Source organism: Miscanthus floridulus, chromosome 2 (assembly GCF_019320115.1).
Source record: "Miscanthus floridulus cultivar M001 chromosome 2, ASM1932011v1, whole genome shotgun sequence".
Classification (NCBI taxonomy): Eukaryota; Viridiplantae; Streptophyta; class Magnoliopsida; order Poales; family Poaceae; genus Miscanthus; species Miscanthus floridulus.
In genome coordinates this window covers 138,726,952-138,751,949 of record NC_089581.1, presented here as the reverse complement: position 1 = coordinate 138,751,949, position 24,998 = coordinate 138,726,952, and the positions used below count along the sequence as shown (strand labels likewise).

Here is a 24,998-nt window from a genome sequence, read left to right as displayed (position 1 = left end):
ATGCTGCCACTGCGGATTCGATCCGGAAGGTCCTATAGTGCGACAAGTCGATTTTATTGCCACTCTGATTGGCGCGGCAGAAGGTGTGCCAAGCCAAAACTCATTGCACCATTACTTTTTCTATCCATCACAACAAATTATTTATCAAGATGAATTTGATCTCATAAAACTCAACAAATATATTGTACATGGTGTAGATAAACCATTTTAGGGACTTAAACAAGCCCAAGTTTCCTAGGTTTTGAAATATTTGATTTCAAAATAGGCCATGTGTTATAGTTTTTGAGTGTTTCTTAGGAGAAACAATTTCAGTTGATCTCTTTCTCCACTTAAATTCAATTAATAAAAGAGGTGCCCAAGAAATTCCCAAACTTAACTATAAGATGTACTCAAATTTGATTAACATCATGACATAAATATATAAATCATAATGTGTGGTTATACCATTGTGCTAACATGTACAATGTCATCTTTTGCATATTTTAAGGACTTGTTTGGTACGGCTCCGAGAGGCTTCGGCTCCTACACTGTTCACGCACTGTAGCGTGTCGGAACCAGAGCCGGAGAAGCCAAGAATTGGAGCTTCACTGGCTCCGTAAACAGTAACCGTGCTACAGTGAGGGAAAAAAGGTGGGGAGTGGAAAACAGCTCCGCTTCTCTAGTAAGCTGGTTTAGTGTGACGTGCGTGGCTGTAGGTGCGGCACGTGGTGGGGGAGACGAACCCGGGAGAGCACACAGCTCGGCGGGGCGGGCAGCGAGCGGGCGCGCGAGCTCGGCGTCGTGGCGGAGCAAAACTTCCGGGGGGCGTGGGGAGGAGAGAGAAACTTTGAAAGGATTTGCGGGGGGCGCGGGTCTCTGGATGGGGACAACACGTGCGGCATTGCCGAGAGGAGGTACGAGAGCGACGCTTTTGGAGGACGAAGACGACGACGAGGGGGCGCGCCGCGACGGTGAGGGTGGAGGACGCCGGCGATGGGAGGGGGCTGCCGCCGCCGTCGCCGGCGACGGGGCCCTACGCCGGCGGTAGGTCGCGCGGGCCGCGGCGGCAGGGCGAGACTATAGCCAAGGGCCACAAGAACTACGAGCTCATGCTCAACCTGCAGCTCGGCATCAGGTAGGTGCCGACCTTACCCGGCCGTGTGTCTCATTTCTTCATCTCAAATGGTTGTGGTTGTGGTTCTGGCTGATGATCCCTTCCAAAGCAAAAAACGCTTGGTTCACCACATTTATCCGGTAATTGATGACCTCTGTTGATGCAATGTGTGCTTAAATCATTGGGCATTTATTCTCTCATATTATGCCATTGTCATAAATCTGTTGATTTTTAGTATTTGGTTGGGATTCGTTCTTATCGTCATTGGAGATTAGATCATCGTGGTCCTATATGTAAAAGCTGCAAGATTTTTCCTTTTTAATGAGAACCTATGATTGCTGAACACAGCAGGAGCTGTTCTTGAACAATGCCAAGCGATGAATTGATGAATGGTTTGTTTTCTCCCCTCCAGCCATGCTATGAGGTTTTTTTTTTTAACATGAGATTTCAAGACGATCACCTAGTCTAATGCGATGTTTTTCAATGTTTTTTTAACGAACATGTTTTTGCTACGATTGAGCTTTATAATAACGGTGGCTAATGTCCTGGAAATGATGACATAGAAAGGTCTACCCCTGCTATTGCATTCGAAGGGCATGGCTGGTAGTATTATGCAAACACCGTGTGCCTTTAGACTGCAATTAATCGGCAGAAATGAATGCAGACAAGTATTTCTACGCTTGGCACATGATCTTTGGTTGCACGCCCAAGCTTGGCAAGTCACTTTTACAATGCGAGGCACCCCTCATTTTTCTATCATATAAAGTTGAAAGCATAAGAGTTTAACAGATTGCACAGGGGAAGTTGAAAGCATAAGGAGACATAAGAGCTTTGCAGATTGTATGGAGAAAGGCCAGGGACATAAGAGTTTGGCAGATTGTATGGGAACCTAAAGAGTTTAACAGATTTACACAGGATTGGCTTTTCTGCATTGTAGTTTTCAACAGCTTAATTTTTCGCTGGATAGTAGTCAGCATTTCAAAATCTTCTGGCATGAAGAGTTTTTGCCATAAGTAGTTTATTTATCATGTACAGATGCAATTGTACTCCTGAAATTAAGAATGCCATAAGCCTTTTAATACATGAATATATGAATATAAATATGTTTATGCCCCACTCATCTTGTCTGCATGACAGGCACGCAGTAGGAAAGCAAGGTCCAATTACGCTTGATCTTAAGTCATCAGCTTTTGACCCGAAGGAGAAAGTATGGACAAGGTTCCCTCCGGAAGGCTCAAAATACACCCCTCCACACAGTTCGTGTGATTTCAAATGGAAGGATTACTGCCCGCAAGTATTCCGGTAGGTTATCACTCCCATCCATAATATATATGTTACACTTTGACTATCGTGTCATGCATGTTCATTGGCAGTTTAACTTAATTTGTTCTGAACTGAATCGTAGGACATTGCGCAAGTTGTTCAAGGTTGATGCCGCAGACTATATGCTCTCTCTTTGTGGAGACCAGGCTCTCCGAGAGCTCTCATCTCCTGGTAAGAGTGGAAGCTTCTTTTATCTCACAAGCAATGACCAGTACATGATAAAGACGATGAAGAAATCTGAAGTGAAGGTTTGTGTGTTTTCTTGTCCTAAGTACTTCCTTGACTCCATAGTCCATAGGTCATCAGCGGCTTTGTTGTTAATCAACTGAACATTTGTTATCATAATATCATATAGATATTTCTGAAGATGCTTCGAGCTTATTATAATCATGTCAGATCATTTGAGAACACTCTCGTCACAAAGTTTTTTGGTCTTCACTGTGTCAAATTAGCTGGAGCTAACCAAAAGAAGGTCAGAAACGAGTATATATCTATTTATCATGGTATAACTAGTTAGCTGTGATGATTACGATATCATGGAAACTAGTTGGCCGAATCCTGATTGTCTCTTTTCTGTCTGTACTATCAACCAGGTTCGTTTTGTCATAATGGGAAATCTATTCTGCTCCGATTACTCTATTCATAGGCGATTTGACCTGAAAGGTTCATCCCTTGGACGTACAACTGATAAGCCACAGACAGAGATTGATGAGTACACTACTCTGAAGGATCTTGATCTCAACTTTATATTTCGATTGCAAAAACATTGGTACCAAGAGTTCCAAAGGTGAGTGATGCTAGAGCTGATAAGAAACCATTAAAAATTTATACATATTAACGTAAAGGTTAAATCTGTTGAAGCAGACAAGTCGACAGGGACTGCGAGTTTCTGGAGCAGGAAAATATCATGGATTATAGTCTTCTGGTTGGTGTACATTTTAGGGATACTAGGGATAGGCTATTGACCGGAGGTTGGTTGAAATGAAAACTATTTTAATATTTTTTACATGGTTATCATGTACCTAACAAGGTGCATTACCGCATTACTTGAAGGTTCATTTGATAGTGACAGCAGCAGAGGATCGTCGCCTCACTTGTCTAGAGGAGATACGGATCCAAACAGGTAAAACGGGACACTCAATATGCTTCGTTTTGGTAAAACAGGATACCAATCAAAACGCTTGCAGCTTGCTAGATCAGGGATGAGGGGGGAGGGGACAAATTATACCATATAATTTGCTGAAATTTTTCTGACAGATCCCAACCGTATGTCAAAACATGGAATCCAACAATTTTTTTGTCATTCCCTTCATCTGTGCTGGCTCTAGTTGCAAATTTTGGATGAATTAATGCTTTCTAATGTTAATGTAACAAAAGCTCTTTTTGGACAGGTTAGCCAAGATAAAACTTGGGTCAAACATGCCGACACGAGCTGAACGGACAATAAGAAAGAGTGACTGTGAAGTGCAGATTATGGGAGAGCCTACCGGGGAGTTCTACGATGTCATACTATATTTTGGGATCATAGACATACTCCAAGATTACGATATCAGTAAAAAGCTTGAGCATGCCTACAAGTCTTTCCAATATGACCCAACATCCATTTCGGCAGTCGATCCAAAGCAGTACTCGAGACGCTTCAGAGATTTCGTATTCAAAGCGTTCCAAGAAGACAAGTTCGATTTGTGAAGACAAATGGGAGCTTGGGAGTGGGAGCTACCGCTGCCGCTGACACAGATAACCAGAGTTGAAATGTAGAGACATCCATGGCACTGCTCGCATCGCGTTGCATTGCAAGCAGAGCTTTGCTACTTCCACACAGACTGCAGCGCACGACAGAAGCTTCAGAAGAAGTCGTCAGATCGATGAAGCCCCTGCCTGCGGACTCTGATGAGGGATTCAGCTGGCACTCATGTAGAGAAATAAGGCTCCAATTCGAGATGTCGGTGCGTTTCAATAAGCAGGTTCAACAGTATTTTCATAAAATAGTCATTTGGCAAACTGCTCTCGCGAAGCTGCATTTCTACAGCTGCTATGTCACACTGCACCGTGTGGTGTGGCATAGCGCGGCGATGGCAAGCTATGCCTAAGAAAAAGTATACATGCATATAGAAATCGCTAATATTAGTGTAGAAGCTGACAACCTACAGAGAAATTTGTAATGACAGTTCAGGGATGTAAATCTTTTTACGAGGCAACAGGTCACAGTTCTTATTATCTGGTAGTGCTAGACTGCTAGTAGTGTGCATTGAATATATTCTCTGATGGAATTGTCTTGGGTTGGATGATTTCAATTGTTTCGGCTACTATCTCAGATCAGTTCAATTGTAAGTCCATCCAGATTAGCTCCAAGTCAACGTTTTCTATTTTCAACTACCAGCTCCAACTACACTCCAGTCCGCGAGTCAAACGTTCAGTGTGGCGGAGGGGAATAAATTGGATGGACCCTGGATCCATTAGCTCCTCCATGCGCCCCCATCACGGATGGTTGACAAGTGACCTACTAAGATCTCGGTAAGGGCCCGCTCGGTTACAGTAGAATCAACCCAGGAATTGATCCAACTGATGAAGTTTATATAAATTTAGCTAACATTCCAGCCAAGAATTTTTCCAGGTGATCATTCCAGGTGAAACGAACAAGGCCTGAGGGATTGCGCAGGCAGACAGGGGCAGTGTGAAGATTGAAACGAACATTTCGGACAGTCTTGTTCTAAAATTTCTATTAATAACTGGACACATTCTTTTCCTATTCAGAAGAATATGAACTGCATAGAAATTGGCTGGAAAGCCTGGGAGACAAGCGACACAGAACTGAATCAAGCCACAAGCGATGGGCACTAATTTGCAAGGATAAAACACAGCCTCAAGCCTACCTCGAATTATTTATAAACTCATGCTGGGTTCTCATTTGATCCCAGTTTTCCTCATCCTTTGCACTAGGCATGAATCAAACGGCCATACAAGTAGTCAACCTATCCAATTTCTATGAAAAGACGCACAAAATACATATACACCGCCACAACACTGGAAAAACTTGTCTAAAAGGCACCTCCATGACAACATTACATACAAAAGACTATGTCACACATCCCACTTGAGCTATTCTCGCGCGACACAAAAGCAAAAACATATTGAAGAACAAAATACATTTACACTCGCATATGCAAAAAAAAAGGGCGTACCCAGTGCAGAGAGCTCCCGCTCTGTGCGGGGTCTGGAGAAGGGTGTCAATGGCAAGCCTTACCCTCGCCTATGCAATGCGAGGAGACCGCGACTCGAACCCGGGACCTTCCGGTCACAGGCGGTAAGACTCTACCGCTTTACACTCGCATATGCAGTTTTCTACAATTGTCAGGCGGGGAGAAAAGAACCCTACTGAAGAATTTACAATCATGAAATTGAATGGTCATCCTACCTTGGGTGGTTCCAAGGAGATGGTGGCTTGTATGGAAAACCCTGAGGAGCAGATCCACGTCCTAAATCAAGACTATGAAGTTGTTCCATCAGTTGCGACCTTCGCTCCTTGAAGAAATCTAGTCTAGTTGTTAGTTCTACCAAAGTGGAGGATGTGACCATTGGTTGCCTCCCAAATTCAATGCCCTAACATACAAAAATATAAATCATCTTAGAAGCTACAGCAGCATATTTAACAACAAAGCACAGCGAGTCTCGCTTACCTCTGCTAACTTTGGGACATTGATGGACACAGAGGTGTTCTCTGTTGACATACTTGTTGAGGCTTCTGTGCCTCTTGATTCGCTTGAGGAGGCATCAAATGAAAGCTTTCGTGTGAGTGGCCTCGAAGAACCATAAGGTAGCACATGCTGCTTGATGTTTCTCCATTGTGACGACTCCACCGAACTCTCCTGCAGACAATATTCAATGTAAGTATTGCTTGATGCAGTATAGAATCCACCAACTTTTCATCAGATTTAAATGGGAATGCCACACATAACCAGTCATTTTAGTGTATAAAAATTCCAATGTAGTTGATAATGGAAGGACATGTAGACTAACGTGTTGAAGGGCAGGCCTGGTGCAGTGGTGAGAGCTGTCTCACTGAGTCACCAGGTCATGGGTTCGAAGCAGCCTCTCCGCAGATTTTGCGGGGGGGAGGCTTGCCTCGGTTTTTCCCTTCCCCAGACCCCACTCATGTGGGAGCCTCCGGCACTGGGTCTGCCCTTTATGTAGACTAACGTGTTATGAACACCGAGATAAAGCTCCAAAAATTTTCTCCATTTTTTTACTATGACAAACTCAACTTTAGCACATGGAAATTTTGCAGTAAATATTAAACCTCTTGACTAAAGGTCGGTCCATTTTACCAGAACACTGCAGACCTGCAGAAGTTAATTTTGAAATTATAAGCATGAAACTCCAACTGCTGCTTCTGTGTGTTAGAGTAACTAGGAATAGTACCATATTGTCTAACCACGTGAGGTGTTAGTCCTATGTACTCTATATAATCAGCCCACGAAATGCAATATAACACAATCTCCACCAATTATATTCTCCTTCATGGTATCATTCGCCTAGGTTTAGATCCTAACCCTAGCCGCCGCTGCTTCCGCACCGCACGCCCCCAGGGAGTAATCGATCTCCGCCGGGGGCAGCGCCACCTCTTTAGGCGCCGGATCCTATTGATCCCGCGCCCTCTTCGTCGTCGTCAAGCGGCAGATCGGGTCTTCTCGCGGCGCGCGCCGCCCTCTCCGCGCTCGCCGTGGAGGATGCTGGGCGTCGCCCCATCCCGCGCCGCCGTGGTGGTGGCCCGGGCAGATCGACCCCAACACCGCGCCGCCATGGTGGCGGCCGGCCAATCTGCGTCATCCTCGTGCGACCTCGCGTGACCGCGACCCGCCGTGCGCCCCGCCCCGTCCGACTCCGGCAGCTCGTGCCACGAGCCGGGACGAGCCGCGCTGAGGTGCACTGTTACCGGGGTACACCTGATCCGTTGCTGTTGTATCTTTTTGGTTTGCCCGATCACTGGTCGGGATTGAGTCGCCCATCACCGGTCGACCTCGCGCATACCAACTCCGGCATCGGCATCGACTACAATGACATCTACATTTTCGACTGTGAGGACTGGATGGGGAAGGCGATGCCGAGGGGATGCCTTCCCGCGTCGCTTCTCGGTCATTCAGTCTGCATGTCTACATCGTCGGTTCGTCATCACTACCACAGATCGGGACGCCTCCGCCGGCTTCTTCCATCGTCGCTCCACCTCGCGCGTACTCGGTCCGTACAACCGATTATGCGCGATCCACCTGGCTTCAGTGACGTCCATTGCCGAGTACTATGCACATCTTCTCCGAGCAACAGGGTTACTGGCTTGCTGCCGTGTCGCCTCGTCGGGCTGCAGCACCGCCGCCCGTGTGTCCGCTTCGCCGTTGCATCTACATCACCGTCCCCTGTGCATCGACGACTGTACTGCGCACTCTTTGCTGCGCCATCCGTCTGCACAAGGTCTTCGTCCTGCTGATTGGGTTGGGTCTTCGTCATCGAGCTGCCGCTACCCGCGCCGTCGCTGAGCCATGCTCGCCGGTCGCACCCCTCGCATCGTCGTTGAGCCCTGCTCGCCGATGCGTCTGCTCTCGCACTCTCGCACTGCTTCTTCTTCGTCCTACACAACCACGTCGACAGCATCACCGTGGTTGGGGCCCTCTACCTTGTATGCCCGGTATTGGCAACACCGACGCGTGCTTTCGTCCCCGATGCGTTGCTGGGACTGGCAAACCCAGCCCACGCCTCGGCGCACAGGTGGCTTGACTGCATCGACTTCGGCATCGACCCTCCCGTTCCTACCCCGTCTGCCTCGATTGCGTCGTCGCCTTTCTTCTACGTCTACGACGGCCTTGACTGCGTTGACTTCGGCATCGCCCCCTTCCACGACGACTGCCTCGACGCGTCTCCGTCATCATCATGGCGCCCCTCGCGCGCCTGTAGCTCCATCGACATGCAATCCGACCACAACTACGTCGACCTCGGCCATCTTCAGCACGGCTTCTTCGACCACGGCTATTGCGCCCTCACGCTCGGCTACCTCGACATCGGCACAAAGGGCTACCGCCTTGCATGAGGACTCATCAGCTTCTTCTCCAGCCACATCATATGCGCCGCATCGACTGTTATGACTACAGGGGATGTTAGCTTCAGCTTCTTCTCCAGTCTCACCGTTTGCGGCGCTCCCGCTGTGACTGCGGGGGATGTTAGAGTAACTAGGAATAGTACCATATTGTCTAACCACGTGAGGTGTTAGTCCTATGTACTCTATATAATCAGCCCACGAGGCCCAATGCAATATAACACAATCTCCACCAATTATATTCTCCTTCACTGTGTAATTTGGTCACTAACAGCTTTAGTCAGTAATCAAGGCATGACACTCAGGTATTCATTTTCTATCACTTAATTTTTGCTTACCAGCTGAACAGGTTTTAATTTTCTAATTATACCAGCCATGAACAATAAGAGTACCATTATATTGCAAAACTGAAAGTTTGTAATCAACATAGCATTTCAAAAGAGAACTGAATCATGCATGCTAACAAGTCAAGCTCTAGGAATTGGAATTTCAACAGGTTTCAGCTTAAATACGAATATTGTGTAAAAAAGAATTTCATAACATACCTCATTTCTCTGCTTCTCTTGATTGCAGAAAGCAAGGTTCATATCAAATCCTTGTTGAACAAAGTTTCTGGTAGATCAAAAGTATCATGTCAAAATCTGGGGAACATGGGATACACATCACATGTCTAGAAGCATTGACCTGCTAATTGCAAATGCAAGAATAATCTAATCCAGTGACATAGTGCATACAGTAGAATCTACAATACAACTTACAACCAAGTTTAGCATGATTCTCTGATATTTAAGAAATGAATTCCCTTGAATGGCTTAGAACTACAGACAAATGCCCTTGGATTCAGACAGTTGCAAGAAACCAAATTCCAACATCACCAAAGATCTAGAAACATCCCAAAGGAAAGAATTTGTATCTTACTGCTGTGAGAAGTGACCAGGAAGGCGGTGATGACGATCATTTGCATCCACTACAGAGCCAGACTGGTGTTTATGTTGTTGATTGAGTTGGAGGTGAAGCTCTGCAACCTTCTGTTTTAACCTTGCAACATCAGCTTCAGCGAGAGCAATCTCCTCAAGCTCTGCCCTTGTCTAACGTACACAGGGAAGAAAATGAGACTCAATAAAACAAAGCCAGTAAGTGTAGGTATGGTAGAAGGTAGTAAGGTACCTTCACATCCATCGAGCGAGCACTTGAAAACTGTCCAGAAGACATGCTCAAGCCAACCTCCAATGCAGCTCGCAGATCCCTCTCAGCTTGTAGCTGTTCTTGCAACCTCGAGACCTACAATTATAACAGTTGTAGAAAGTACTATTATAAAAGTTATAAAACCATGTACACATCTGGATTATTCAACAATAATATCAGCAGCAAAATAAAGGGGAAAGTACACATTTGACACCCCCAACTTTTGGATTATGTTCAGTTTAAGCCTTGAATTTAGCACGGGTAATACTTTTTGTCCCCTTGATTATTGAGTTGTGCGCGATTCAAACCTTCCATATAGCTAGCTTATAGGTTACAGTTACTGACAGATAAAGGACTTGTTTGGGACTTAAAGGCTTTGTTGTTGTTGTTGTTGTTGTACTGACAGATAAAGGACCGTCTATAATTTCCATCTATAGGCAGGACCACCCCAGTCTAGCAGGGACACAGATTTGCAAGGCTATGCTTCCTCAGACTGTCATCCCCCCACCAAAAAGAAATAAGGTAAACTTCTTTCCATTCTTGCCTAGCGACCAAGATTTTCACACTTGTGTCTAGGCGGCAAAATTTCGTATAGAACGCTACTGAAGTGTTGGGATTCATTTTCAATAAAAATCCAAAAGCAGGTTTCCTAGTGAGACGCAAGAGAGTTCTGTAGTGCTCTTGCTTCTCTCCTCCATGTGCCCCGGACCCTTCTTTTATGTTGTAACCTCATCGCGAGATCTTTCGGGCCTAGAAATAGGCCATGTAACTTGAATTTCCTTTTCTACCTAAATAGAGAGGCAGAGCTCCTACCGTTTTTCTTCTGACAGAAAAAAAAAAGTTCAACAGAGGAAGAGTCTTAGTCAAAGAGGTTTCCAGTTTCCTCGATCTTTCTCATGCAAAACTGTGTGCACGAGATTTTCATCTCGCAAAGCACCTAAGTGAAAAGAAAGAACACATCTCCTTCCTTTTTTATTACCTTTTCTTGCATGTGTACAAGGCCCAATCCATTCTTTTCAAAAACGAATTTTGAAGAACTACTAATCCTTAAAACATCTCTTGGTGAAGGAGGATGGCTAGGGTTCGTGAGAGAAAGACAAGGGACTTCAACCAAGTTAAGTGCATTAAGGATGAAAGGGAGCATCTCTTGGTGAAGGAGGATGAGATCTGACATCGATGGCAAGAGTATTTTGACAAATTGTTCAATGGTGAGAATATGGACACAACCTTTCAGTTGGATGACTCTTTTGATGACACCAATAGGCGCTTTGTGCGGAGAATCCAAGAATCTGAGGTCAGAGAGGCGTTGAAAAGGATGAAAGGAGGTAAGGCGATGGGACCGGATGGTATCCTAATCGAGGTGTGGAGATGCCTCAGGGACATAGCTATAGTATGGCTAACCAAGCTGTTCAACCATATTTTTCGATCGAACAAGATGCCTGATGAGTGGAGGAGAAGTATATTGGTACCAATCTACAAGAATAAAGGGGATATTCAAAGTTGTACGAATTACCGGGGAATTAAGTTGATGAGCCATACTATGAAGCTATGGGAGAGAGTTATCGAGCATCGCTTGAGAGCAATAACGCGGGTCTCTATGAACCAATTTGGTTTCATGCCCGGAAGGTCAACCATGGAAGCCATTTTCTTAATAAGGCAAGTTATGGAGCGGTATAGGGAGAAGAAGAAGAAGGACCTACACATGGTTTTTATTGACTTGGAGAAGGCTTATGATAAAATACCAAGGAATGTTATGTGGTGGGCTTTGGACAAACATAAAGTCCCAACGAAGTACGTCGGTCTCATTAAGGATATGTACAACAATGTTGTGACTAGAGTTCGAACAAGTAATGGAGACACGGATGACTTCCCGATTAGGATAGGACTACATCAAGGGTCAGCTTTGAGCCCTTATTTGTTTGCTTTAGTGATGGATGAGGTCACAAGGGACATACAAGGGGACATCCCTTGGTGTATGCTTTTCGCGGACGATGTAGTGCTAGTTGATGAAAGCCGGACAGGAGTGAATCAGAAACTGGAGTTATGGCGGGAGACTTTGGAGTCCAAAGGTTTTAGACTCAGTAGAACTAAAACTGAGTATGTGAGATGTGACTTCGGCACTACTACTCGGGAGGAGGAAGATGTTAGTTTGGAAGGTCAAGTAGTGCCTAGGAAGGATACCTTTCGATATTTAGGATCAACGCTACAGAGGGACGGGGATATTGATGAAGATGTTAGCCATAAAATCAAAGCAGGGTGGATGAAGTGACGGCAAGCGTCTGGTGTCCTATGTGACAAAAGGGTACCACAGAAGCTAAAAGGCAAGTTTTATAGGACGGCAATTAGACCTGCTATGTTGTATGGTGCAGAATGTTGGCCTACGAAAAGACGACATGTTCAACAGCTTAGTGTCGCGGAAATGCGTATGTTGCGTTGGATTTGCGGTCATACAAGAAGGGATCGAGTTCGAAACGATGATATACGTGATAGATTAGGGGTAGCGCCAATTGAAGAAAAGCTTGTCCAACACCGGTTGAGATGGTTTGGACATGTGCAACGGAGACCTCCAGAGGCACCGGTGCGTAGTGGAATCCTAAGCCAGGATAGTAACGTGAAGAGAGGCAGAGGAAGACCGAAGTTGACTTGGGTAGAGGCAATAAAAGATGACTTGAAAGGATGGAATATACCCAAAGACTTAGCCTTAGATAGGAGTGCTTGGAAGACAGCTATTTACGTGCCTAAACCTTGATTGCTTCTGATGGGTTTCAACTCTAGCCTACCCCAACTTGTTTAGGACTTAAAGGCTTTGTTGTTGTTGTTGTTGTCGTCGTCGTTGTTGTTGTTGTACTAATCCTTAAAACTTTTCAAGGAATCCTTCATTAGTGGATGTGAATTCTTTTTCAGCTTGGTATCACAGACACTAATTATACAATAGGTATAGGGTGTTACAAAACTATTTAAAAAAGCAAATTAAAGCCAGCAGGAGAATATAATGACATCCACCATCACATCTCCCAACAAACCAGTAGCAAGTTCATAGTAAAAGCTCTTGACAGTTTGAATAACATGCTCCAGAGATGGGGGACTATACCTAGAAATCCAAGGTAAACAGGACATCCCAGGGGCTAAGGTACCAAAGTTATACTCTGTTCCAAATTATAAGTCATTATGGCTTTTCTAGATACATAGTTTTTGCTATGCACCTAGATATACATGATGTCTAGATACGTAGTAACAGCTATGTATCTAGAAAAGCCAGAACCACTTACAATTTGGAATAGAGTGCTTTCCTTCTTAAAAGTTTCTAAAAAACAAACCATGGATAAGCAAAACTGACAAGACAAGGAAATGGAGCATACATCCTGTTCCAAAGCCAATCTGCGTTCATGTAGCGCTTGTTTTCTTCTTTCCAAACTCGCCTGTAGAATTGCATTCCCTCTAGCCTGAGAGGCACTTACTCTATTAGACTACAGGAAACCACTAGATCAAGGTTAATGAGCACATATGTGCATTCTTCCCCTACCTCTTTGGCAATTCTGTTTTGCAGATCATTCTTCGCAATCTCGAGCCTTTGAATAGCAAGCCTGAAATGTTTATTTGCGTAATAAAAGTAAATAAATTGAACTCTGGTTACAAGCATTCAAGAAAAGAAAGGAAAGTACCAAAAGAAAAGCATGCTTTGTTTGTAAAACGCAGAGGCAGATGTGGTAACATAACAAGAAAGCTAAGAAACAATTATTGTCATTGTTAAATAGTGAGCTTCAAATACAAACAATATTCCATATTTATAACTAAGTACTCCCTCCGTTCCAAATTATAAGTCGTTTTGACTTTTTTGGTACATCTATTTTGCTATGCATCTAGATATAACGTCTGTCTAGATACATAGCAAATTCTATGTACCAAAAAAGTCAAAGCGACTTATAATTTGGAAAGGAGGTAATAAGAATGGACAAAAATATGCTACAATACTACTGTCATAAAGGGTGGTATTAAATTCCCTCAATGCAAATTACTTCTCATAGTTACAACCATGGTTATTAAGGCAGTAAGGCGAGGCCTGGCGACGGACTACCGCCTTACGCTTAAACGACTAAGCGTGAGGCGAGGCGACACCTTAAGAATTTAAGCAAAACTTAAAGCATCAGCTTAGAGCAGTAGTTGACGAAGAAAAAAGAAAAGGAAAAAAGAAAAAGAAAGGAGTAAGAAATGGACTGGCCCAGCCCACCAGGCAGCCCATGTGCCCCTCCCCCTCCTGGCATGGTGGCTTTATCTAGAATGGTTCCCATCTCCCGATTTCTCATAGTTACAATTACAACAATCAACAAATTCCACTCCATGAAAAATTAGTCACATATGGTTAATGCTTTAATGGCAAAGAGCTTACTCTTCTTCTCCAGATGAATCGACTGATTCTGAGTTTTGGCTCTTCCTTGCCTGCATGAACCATGCATAAGAATCAGGATTTGAACGAGGCTAATGCTATACTTAACACAAAAACAGGAGCAAAATGGAATTCAATTAGAGTGCAATCAAAGGAAAACAGAAAAAAAAATGTAAACTACTTTTCTTGCTTACATTATTCCTCCCCCAAAAGTTACTCCGCTTCACATGTGGGTGAGATCCATTAATTTTGTTTGACTGTCTCTCTACAGAATATTCAGAACTTTGGCTCGGTACAGAAATTCCAGGATCAAAAGAAGAAAGGATCTCCCCCATAGACAGAGTCTCATGACCAACTGTTGGATTAGAAGGATTGTTTTCACTGAGTAAGGTGTCCACATTTGCTGAACCGTTTTCAGTTGAACGGCTATTTTGTATTTTGCTCAAATTCAAATTTCCTTCCAACACCTCCACAGGGCGTTCCGCGTATGACTCCTCAGCATTGACTGCCTGTTCAATCAGGAAAAGGGCAGTAAGCAACAGACAAAGTACAGCATGGAAACTAGCACATCAACAAATACAGCATTAAATATTAGAACTCGCTATAACAAAACCTAGAAAACAGTCAACACAAGGAATGTTGGCGCCAGAAAGGAATGTAACAAGCAAACATGCTATCATAAAAATTGGAAATCCACCAACAAACCCTTAAACATAGTTCTTCCTTAGATGCATATCCAAAATTTAACACACACAAAATGGGGCTTCTGGCCTGCACTATCATTTAATTGCATACACACTAGATGCTGCTAGGTAATAATGAAAATTGGCAACACTTCCACTCAAGCCATTCATATTTCTATTGATCAATGACAATGTTAAGTATATCAAGCCCATATATTGCAGGCGCATATGGGCTTGATATACTTTAACAGAAAATCGGACACATTACGCTTGGTATGCCACCATTTCATATCATCTCTTGAACACCAGTACCATACTCACACTAAAGACTCACAGTAGTAATAGTAAAACCACTAAACACCAATTATCAGAAAAATCAAAAGAATGAAGCACACAAAACCAAACCTTGTAGTCATAGAGGTCGCTGCCAGCATATCCACTGCTCTCACTCAATTTTCCACTAAGTATACGCTCCACGCCATTGTCATCATTCATTTCTTGATCTACGTCATTTTCTGCATCATGAAATCCATTGTCCTTGGCATCCAAATTCCCATCATCAGTTGATGCTTCAGTACCACTATCTTCAATTTGAGATTCAGGTGACAAGGAACATCTGAGGTGTTCATCCTGAAAAAATGGTAATCATAGATGATCAATAGGGAGTGATGCTTGCTTTCTCTCTCATGTGCAAATTTTTAAGCACTGCTAACATGATATATGCTCAAATACATTTTTCTAGAGCCAAATTCAATGCGGATACTGCAAAAGATTAAATCCAAGGCTGAAAGAATCTTACATGAAAAATGCCATCATATTCCTCCAAGAGAGTTGCGACAATTCCTTGAGCACTGTTTGCGGCATTTGCTGCAGCAAGAAGCTGAGCAGAATCGTCACCATCCATATCAAATACCTCATCCATCTCACATTCACCAGCCAGAAGTGGACGCAACAGAAGAGGTGCCATACAGGCAGCAACTGCCGATGCAGTCATTCGATTTTCAGAAGTGTGAGATGCAATGGTGTGCATCATTTTTAAAATTCTACAGAAAAAAAAATAAAAAACATTACAACTATTTGAGGAACGATTTTTTGTAATAACAAATGTTCCAATACCTATGCTTCACATCATTAATAGCAGGGATGAAGAAAAATGCAATAAATACATTCACTTAATGTTGTAAAAATTGTAATTCTGAATAAAGTAGACAAATATTGTGAAGCCAAGGAGTATTAGTGATTATTTTAAGTGCAAGTAGCATCTGCAAGACAATAATGACATGCTTAGCCTCATTAGCAAACTGTATATCACACACAAATTATCATGCAGTGCATTTAGCATAAGCTATTAACCTGTCTGACCAAGAGAAAGTCTACCGATAAGATAACTTACCCAAAAAAATAAACTAGATGTTATCCAGTGCTTAAGGATATTGCTATGATAAAAAAATGAAAAACTAACCTCTGCAACAACCTCCGATTGGGCTCAGGAAATGTCTCAGATATAGCTGAACACATAGCATTTATCCTAGCATCCTTAGTTTCCAGGCCTAGGGGCAAGTGAAACAGGGTAGGAACAGTAAGCCACATAGTAAACATCAAAAGAAAAAGAATGCATGAATAGTCCTGGGCTCTTGGATACATCCATAATAATCATCTGAGTTATTAAGATGCAACACCACTACTAAAGTTTTAGTCTAAAAAAAGTTTCGTAAGCTTCAGATGAACCCAACATGACCTACCAACAAAGAGAAATCCACAGGTGCAAGTTCTGCTAGTTATATTTGGCCAGTGACCAAAGTAACCAATGTTACTCAGATACCTCATAATTGTGTGAAGCTGGACACCCACACTTGTGTTGGATTCCAAATGGTATCTGCCGTGTACCAAACAAATTTGATGCTTCCATCAGCCACACCCAAGTTGGACTCTGAAGAGAGCTGCCTTATGTTTATACCCAAAAAAACACAGAGGGCTCCCTTTAGGTATTTTGTATGAACTACTCCCTACAGTCACAAGAGCACCATTTTTGACATGGACTTTGACTGCTTATTTCTACTATACTATGTTTACAAACCATGGCAAAATTTATATTAAGAACTTTTTAGACAAACCTGCATGCACGCTACCAAATGTTCAACCTTAACAAGCACAAAGTAATTGATTATCAAAGTTTTCATAGGCTGACTGCAAACAACCCAAACCATCACCTGTATGACTGTTTACCTGTTTACAGTACTAAACAAGATACTTCCTAGATCATCAGCCCCACCACACCATCCATAAAGAGATTTAAGGCATATAATATTTACATCACATCACAGAACATATAAATAGTCAAGCATAACTGGCTTAAACTAAATATAATACTTACGAAATGCTTCCAATAATGCTGTACAGCAAGAAGCAGGCACGGGTGATGATGGTAGCTCTCGGAGAACATGCTGAAGAGGCATCCCAACCAATACAGTTAGTGAGAAGCAATTATCAATTATTCATGATCTGTGGAGCATCAAAACAAATATGAAACTGCAATTGCATGGGTACCTTTACACAGTCACCGACAATGTGAGCATCCTCATCTGCTGAAAACTCGGTCCTTCCTGGTATGGAATTGAAATGATATGTAGGCAAATCAAACAAATGTTGTCATACCAACACAAGAAGCTTCCAAAACCAAAGACCTGATAACAAATCTCCCTCCCTCCCTCCCTCTCTCCTCTCTTAATGCATAGCAGTGGCAGGCAAGGCGATATGAACATGAAGGAGGAAAGAAAGGGGAGGGGGGCTATACTACTGACCCAGCCCATCCACTCCCATAAGGCCATAATCATACTTCACTCGATGCTTCCCTGTACCTCCACCTATGTTTCTGCATTCCCTTTCAAAGCAGCGCCAAACACTAGATCCCAGTATCCCTCCCTCATGCAGCGCTGTCGCTACTCCTTGTCACTCTCCATGCCCCCTCACTGCCTGCACCACCCCTCAGATAGAATACAGACGCATCACCCTTCCAAGTCGACTTCAGCCACTACTCCCCTCTATATCAACTGCCACCACAGCTGACTGGAGATGGTGCTTCCCTGGTCCAACAGCGCCGGAGCCAGCAGGGAGAGTTTCTTATTAGCCTTGTTGGCAAGTTCCCTTCCTATCTTCTCCCTCCCTCCCTCCCACTGAATTCCGTGCCTTGTCGCCTAGGCGAACAATGTTTAATAATACTATTCAAAAGAAATGGTGCCAACCTTGTTCATATTCTTGCAACCTCCTGTCAACTTCTTCCACATCTGCAGCCTGCCTCAAAATTCCTTCCACTTTTATTCCTGCAAGAGAAGATTTGCAAAACAATCAAAACTCATGCCAAGGAAATTAACTTAGCAATATGTAAAAACTTCAGGTTCAAGATAGTTTTTGCCCCCACCATGTTTCTCAAGAAAGCGCAGGGCTTTTTCTAAAAAAGAAGGGCTGCCATCAATATCCTCAAGTGCAAGCAGAATTGGCCTGCCTGTCACCAATGACTTGATCGGCCTCTTCTCTCTCCCTGTGGACAATGGGGAAACGCATAATTAATAAAGTTCTGAAGATGAGAAGAATGAAAAGAAATAGTGCAGCAGGCTAACAATTTGGAATAGCTCCTTCATATGTGTCAGTTGTGTCATTGCGAAATATCCCATTATGTCCCATCACAAGAGCTGCATTTGGAGCTTGTGCAAGAGCTTCTTCCAATGCTGTTTTCCACTCAAACAAATCTTCAGAAGTTTCTGCCTGTTACGATTTACAGAGGTGAATTTTTTAAGAGAAATAGAGAACACAAAAAACTTTTATCAGAGGGACCTAATTATTGAGTCAAAAAGAAATGCCGAATACCTTAAGAGTGAATGCACGGCCATCACGACCATCTGGGAAAAGGACTGTCAACAACTTCTTGTCTTCTCTGACTACCACACTGCAAGTGAGAAGTGCTCATAATACAGTTACTGATGCACAACAAACACAACAAAAAGGAACATGAAAAAGGAATTACAAGACTGAGATAAATACCTCCCAGAATTGTTCAAATCAATTCCTCCTAGAGTAACATTCACTTCACCTCTCTGGGGCAACGTACTCTGCAACTCCAACAAAAGGTTATTAGTCAAGTGAGAAAATGTGTGCTTACACGAGATATAAATTGGATGGGTAAAATAACAAGAGAAAAAAAAATGGCCATGTAGTAGTTCAATTAAATTCTACTAGGAATATCAGGGAAGAAGAACAAGCTGCTAGGCACAGCTAAGAATCTGGCTCTATAGGCTAGAATGAGGGTATAGTTACAGTGGACAACAAACCAAGAGTGAAGGCCCCAGCGCCAGCAAGCAGTCATGAATCATGAGGGCAGTGTTGTATGGCTGAGGCAAGGAGGAAATGTCATTCTGATTTCTGCTTGTTCTTTTTTGATAATCCTCCTCTTTTAAAAGAATTTAGAACTAATTGTTAGGGCGGAAGTTTATTTAAAGGATCAAATCTCTAACTTCCTTATCTAATTTAGCCAACTTAATGGGCAACAAACAAATCCTGATTGTGGACCTGCTGCTCATAGCATGGGGTTTATCATTTCCAAATAAGTGGATCTTTGATGCAAATCTTTATACAACTATATGGTATCCAATAACATAAGTTAGTTCTCATACATCCAAAGCAAGGAAGAAGAACAGTACAGAAAAAGATGTGGCACATGATAACATTACTGCTGCATGTAAGACATATAGGGCGTGTTTGGTTCACTTCCTCGCCAAGCCTGGCTAGCAAAACTAAGACAGGCTAGCTCTAGCCAGCTTTAGCCAATGCAAGCAGCACATGTTTGGTTGCCTTACTGTCTAAGCCTAGCTAGGAATCAGTGTGTTTGGTTGTCTGATTTAGTTTGCATAGAATCACCTCTTCCTTCAACTGGTAAGTTTACCCCTTTGAAGACTTTGGTCGAACAGATGGTGGGCATCTACGCAGAGCAAGGCACCTCGGCGAGCAAGGTAGCAGGCAGCGATTTGTCCTTGTCCACCGGCCGGCACAAGACCTCCTCCGCACGAGCCGGCGGCCGCGGACACCCTTGGCGCACGAGCCGGCGGCCGCGCGACACCACACTTGCCAGCGAACGAGCACGGCGAGTACGAAGAACAGCACAACGGTGCAGCTGAGCTGCGAGCTCTACTACGCACAAGTACGAAGAACAGCGCGATGCATGGTGCAAGTGCAAAAACAGAGAGGGAGCAGAGCGCGGTGACAGGGGCGCTAGGCAGCCAGGTAGGTCGTGTCGCGGCTACCGGATAGCCAAGCAAGGCTAGCAACAAATCTCCATGGAGAAGTTGGAGTCCAGTAGCTCCTCGATCATCTGCTCGACATGCTGCTCCTCCAGGAACCTGTTGCCCCATTCTGCGCCCGTCGGTGGAGTCGCGGCCGAGGCAGCTGCCGCCGCCGCGGAGGCCGCCGCTGCCTCCTCCCTCGGCTGCTATGCGGCCTGCACGGACACCAGGTTGAACCGGTGCAGCTTCTCGACGAACACAGCGGAGAGGAACGACGGGGAGGCGGCGGCGGGGAAGTTGGTGCGTGCCGGCCAGATCTTCTTCTGGAGGAGCAGGGCTCGCCGACCAGATCTTCTGGAGGAGGAGGAGCATGCTCGCCGGCCGGTGCCGTGGTGGAGGAGGAGGAGCAGGCTCGCCAACTGGTGGGGTGGAGGAGGAGGAGGGGGAGGCGGAGGGCTCGCCGGCCAGATCTTCTGGAGGAGGTGCATGCTCGCCGCGGTGGACCGGCGGCGAGAGAAGGATGCAGCCGCGGTGGGACGGCCTGGCGGCGCGGTGGGAGCGGCGCCACGATGCAGGACCGCCGCGAGGACCGAAGCCGGAGGGAGGGAAGAAGACCGAATCGGGAGGACCGGAGGTGACGCGAACGGCCACTCGCTCCTAGCCAAGCCTGGCTCCGCGAAAACGAGGGGTGCGGGCGTTTCCAGGAAGCCACCTAATCCGTACAAAATGGGCTTGTCCAAGCCTGGCTAGCAGGCCATACAGGGAACCAAACAGGCCCAAGTTGCATTATGCAATGCCTGGCTAGGGGCCAAGCCAGGGAACCAAACACACCCATAGCAGAGAAGAGATTGCCTTATAAACATATCAACACTTCAACAGTGAAATCAACCAGCAGTCTACTATTGAGGAAGTGAACCAGCGAATACTCATGCATGTTGTTTGTTTATGTATGAATGCGGACAAACTGAATTTCCAGGGTGCAATTTGGAGAGAAGTATCCAAGTTCTAAGTTACCAGATCCATAAGTAGTACTCCCTCAGTCCAAGAATGATGAGCGCATAACGTATGGGGCCGAGTCAGACACTAGCGTCGCTTCACAGCGCACACGCTGTTGGCAAATCTGGCTAGCTCTTGCTGTTTTCCGTTGTATGTGTGATGGGCTAACACAAGCTGCACTAGTTGCATCGGCGTTGTCACGTGGATCACATAAGCATGATTGGCTGCACGTGGCTCCAATACAATGACGATTAATTTAAATGCAAGTATGCAACACGGAGAGGGATTTCCTCCCCTTAGTCTCGGTGTCCAACCCTTTAGGCACTTATCAATTCTGGATGGAGGGAGCATCATTTTATCAGTTAAGGAAATCTACGTTGTACTACCACGAGAAGTAAATCAACCATCAGATGTTACAGTTGATGGTAATTTCTCCTTGGAATGGTTTATATTGAAGTTCCGATCTAGCTAATCATAGAATTCTGACAACACAGAGACTTCAGGTAAAGAGGTACTAACAGGATCACTCTTGAAGAAAACCAATGATGTTCGTGTGAGGATGAACCAACGTTTCTTCCATGATTTCCATCCAATCCCTGAAAAAGCAAGATGCATGAGTTCTCTTTCTCAATAAACAATAAGAGGTACTAACAGAACAGAACTTAAAAGAGTACAATTAACCATGTTGAACTGAACTAATGAGATCAGTGTCGCATCAAACGAATTTATATAGCAAAAAGATCGTTTGATCACTTGATTTTATTAGTATTAAATAATAATTCCAATAACTCAAATTGTTTGAGCAAATAGATTGAGAGGTTATTTAGTTGGTTGATTTGCTGTCGAGCAAAAAAAACAATTTGAAAAACTAGTGTCTAATACATGACGGTATATAAGCGGTTACTTTTCTTACACAATTAACTCAGGAGAACTGAGAAAAAAAATTCGATACAAGCAATGATTTTTTTTCATGCATAAAGCAGCTCCTTCAGGCTCATCTTTAAGAAACAATCTTTTCAGTTTTTACATACAATTCTAGAATTTTCTTCAAGTTCGTGGTGAGAATATTTTTTATTGTTCACCAAGGAACTTACATGACATGAGCACCGTGTGGGAAACACTATGTTGAAAAAGATAGATAGGGGGATGAGGGGCTACCTTTGGATGATATGAAAAGAGGCCCACTCTTGAAAACCTGGTTAGAACGGTTATGGCATCAGACATGTAATACAAACAGCAAATAATGAAAGAGTACTGCAATAGCCCACCCCCAGAACCCTAGTTTTCAATCTTGTACCACCAAAGGCTGATTCAGTATAAGTAGTATGGAGCAATAAAAAAAATGTCCTGCTCAGTTAAGTAGTTTTGATTTCAGCTCTAGTGATAACAGGAAATGCCCAGCTGTATCCTAAATGCGGCAAGCATGAACAGGTACTAGGAGTCACCGAAGTGGTTCGCTTCAATTGGTCAATGCATCTGTGTTTTTTTCTAAAATAAATAACAAGATGTTATCATATAAGTATCTGGGCTGGTCCATTAACGAAAAACGTCTTTTTTGAATTTCCATGACGCCTACACATTTTCGATGGTTGATGGCAGGTTGTGCTACAGTAAGTGTGTTTCCATATCAGCCTCATAGATTCTTCTCCCTCGTTGTATTGTTGCTTCTCACAACCACAACACCACTCGCTGCTTGGTTTCCCATATACTCTAGCATATTTTTACTGTTTCCACCCCATGTTGCATACCACGAATACCCTAGCCTGATCTACCCTTTTCAGCCTGTCCCATGTTAATTAATATCACTTTCTTTTGCGGAAAAATCAATATCACTTATCTCAGCAGCCCGCCAAAACCCCTAAGTTTTCAAGGCAGATCACTCCCACAGTGCTCTTCCCAGCATTGTGCAACCAACACAACAGCCTCTAGAAATGCACCTCTAAGTTGTATCTCCGCTGCACCCTGATGACAAATTTCACCTACACCCAGTCCAAATCTGAACTGTACTACCAGCAATCCACCAGTATCATCATCTATCCGTTCAAGTGTAGCTCCTGAGGACCCAGCCAGGCGGGAACTCTACAGGCCGTCACCTCAGCACCGCAATCCAACCAAGGTCCAATCCGCCCTATTAATAGTAATAGAAACAGCGACTTGTACAGGCCAACACCACAGTGGAGAAGCGCATCCTTGCAGCTCAAGCCATGCGAGCTCAACAAGCAAGCAAGGAAGGTACCGGGCACCGGGCACCGGCCACCCAGCGATACGCGAAATGGGGGAGGGAGATGCCCATCAGCACGGGATACGAAAACCGCACCAAACCCCCACCCCGCAACCCCCGGTACCCACGCAAGGAACAGCGCGAACGCACGCACCGTGTTGCCGTTGGCCGCCGCGGCGCAGCCACCTCCGCGCTGCTGGTACCGCTTGAACGCCGCCTCCGCCACCGGCGCAGACGACATCCTTGTCCCACCTGCGCCTGCGCCGCCGCCGCCGACAACTCAGATCGGCCGCCCCCGCGCTACGGCAGCCGCTGCATTGGATCCGGAGCAGCCGCAGCGGGTGCCGCCGCCGCCGCCGATCTGGCGCGCCTCGGAGGGGCGGCCGTTAGGGTTTGGGTTTTGTGCGGCGGCTTCTGCAGGAGGAGGCAGAGGCGGAGAGGAGGAAGCGGTGGTGGTACGGCGAGGGGAAGGGGAAGGAGAGGAAAGGAAAGCGACGCAGATGGTAGCGCTGTGAATGCGATGGCAGCGATGGCGCTGTCCGTCTTTCCGGCTTTCCGCTCCCTCCTCTCTCTCTCTCTTCCTCGTCCAGGCACAGCTGCACGGGCTGGCCGCTTTGGAGCCTCTCGGGCGGTGGGGGAGTGGGGGTGGGGTTGGCCGGTTGGGGCCTTGCTCTCTACGCTTTCTCAGCCAGCGTTCGGATAGTAGGAGATCTGTGTTAATCTTTTTCGGTTAGGCCCCTGCCCCTCCTAACTAATCTTACCTATTATGTCTAATAAATATAAAAATGAATAATTCTTATTTTTTAATAAATCAATCAGTCTTAAATTTAACTAAATATATAAAAATTAATATTCATAACATGTAATAAACATCATTAAATTAATCATAAAATATATTTTTATAATAAACATATTCGAAATATTAATGTAGCGTTATTTTTACAAACTTGTCAAATTTTACTTAGTTTAAAACTAGGATTACATTCTTTTTTTCATAGATGTAGTATTTTGTGCCTAAAATTTTTAAATCAAAGAGAGCGGTGTTGCCTTAGTAATTAAGTGTATTTCCAATCCATTTATTTAGTAAAAAAATGAATACAAGTAAATAGAGAAGAGTAAATGGGAAGAGTAGACATAAACTTATGCCCTGTTTGACAAACTCTAGCTCTACCAAATATGTCCATTTTCTAGAGTTGGGTGTCTGTAACTCTAGGAAATCCTAGATCTAGAGTTATAGTCATATCATTATCAAGTGCATTTACATGACTCATTTTATTTATAGTTTAGATTAAATGTAAATGTTTAAACCACTTTCATAATTTCATATCATACGGTGATTTGATTGTTATACAGGAAAATCATGTGTCTAAAATTAATCAAATATCAATCGATCAAGATTCAAGAGTTTGAAGTAGTGTATTCCTCGTGATATATTCGAGCTGTCTGAATATCATATAGCTAGCTTTATCGTGATGCGTCGATCTCTCCGGATATGGTTGATTTGATTGTTATATTGGAGTTCACGTGTCAATATAAAATCCATCCCAAAATATCAATCAAGAGATTGAAATAGTCTATTTCTCCTTATTCAGTTGTATCCCTCTTTCCGTAGCGACTTCACTGTTAGTCTTTGCAAGTAACAAGTGGGCGTCATTATATGCCGTGCCAAGTGTGTGTGTGTGTGTATATAAATAACAAATAAAAAGAAACATCGAGCCGTCTGAGGCTTTTTTTTATACCTGTATCAGTGCCTCGCCA

The 24,998-nt window shown here is 44.2% G+C and overlaps 2 protein-coding genes across 3 annotated transcripts; one reads left to right on the top strand and one right to left on the bottom strand.

The window, feature by feature from the left end:
* Positions 1-815: 815 nt before the first annotated feature.
* LOC136531028 (phosphatidylinositol 4-phosphate 5-kinase 4-like) lies at positions 816-4,668 on the top strand. 2 transcript variants are annotated; one of them, XM_066523747.1, is made up of 8 exons: positions 816-1,114; positions 2,231-2,395; positions 2,499-2,664; positions 2,772-2,888; positions 3,010-3,203; positions 3,281-3,387; positions 3,470-3,539; positions 3,808-4,668. In XM_066523747.1, the coding sequence occupies exons 1-8, from the start codon at positions 1,089-1,091 to the stop codon at positions 4,103-4,105; spliced, it is 1,143 nt and encodes a 380-aa protein (XP_066379844.1). In that variant the 5' UTR covers positions 816-1,088; the 3' UTR covers positions 4,106-4,668. The 2 variants fall into 2 exon arrangements, with proteins under 2 accessions (XP_066379844.1, XP_066379835.1); XM_066523738.1 differs by having other exon boundaries at positions 3,278-3,387.
* A 627-nt stretch (positions 4,669-5,295) lies between these two features.
* LOC136531009 (rho GTPase-activating protein 7-like) lies at positions 5,296-23,847 on the bottom strand. Its single transcript, XM_066523714.1, has 22 exons — positions 23,395-23,847; positions 22,178-22,214; positions 21,539-21,615; positions 18,789-18,856; positions 18,615-18,693; positions 18,368-18,512; positions 18,169-18,288; positions 17,993-18,070; positions 17,298-17,353; positions 17,125-17,194; positions 16,213-16,300; positions 15,550-15,793; positions 15,156-15,380; positions 14,262-14,576; positions 14,071-14,120; positions 13,207-13,267; positions 13,043-13,126; positions 9,666-9,779; positions 9,417-9,586; positions 9,044-9,110; positions 6,094-6,282; positions 5,296-6,016 (listed from the first exon to the last, which is right to left on the bottom strand). Exons 1-22 carry the CDS (start codon positions 23,479-23,481, stop codon positions 5,828-5,830), a joined length of 2,613 nt encoding a protein of 870 aa, XP_066379811.1. The 5' UTR covers positions 23,482-23,847; the 3' UTR covers positions 5,296-5,827.
* Between the last annotated feature and the right edge of the window lie 1,151 nt (positions 23,848-24,998).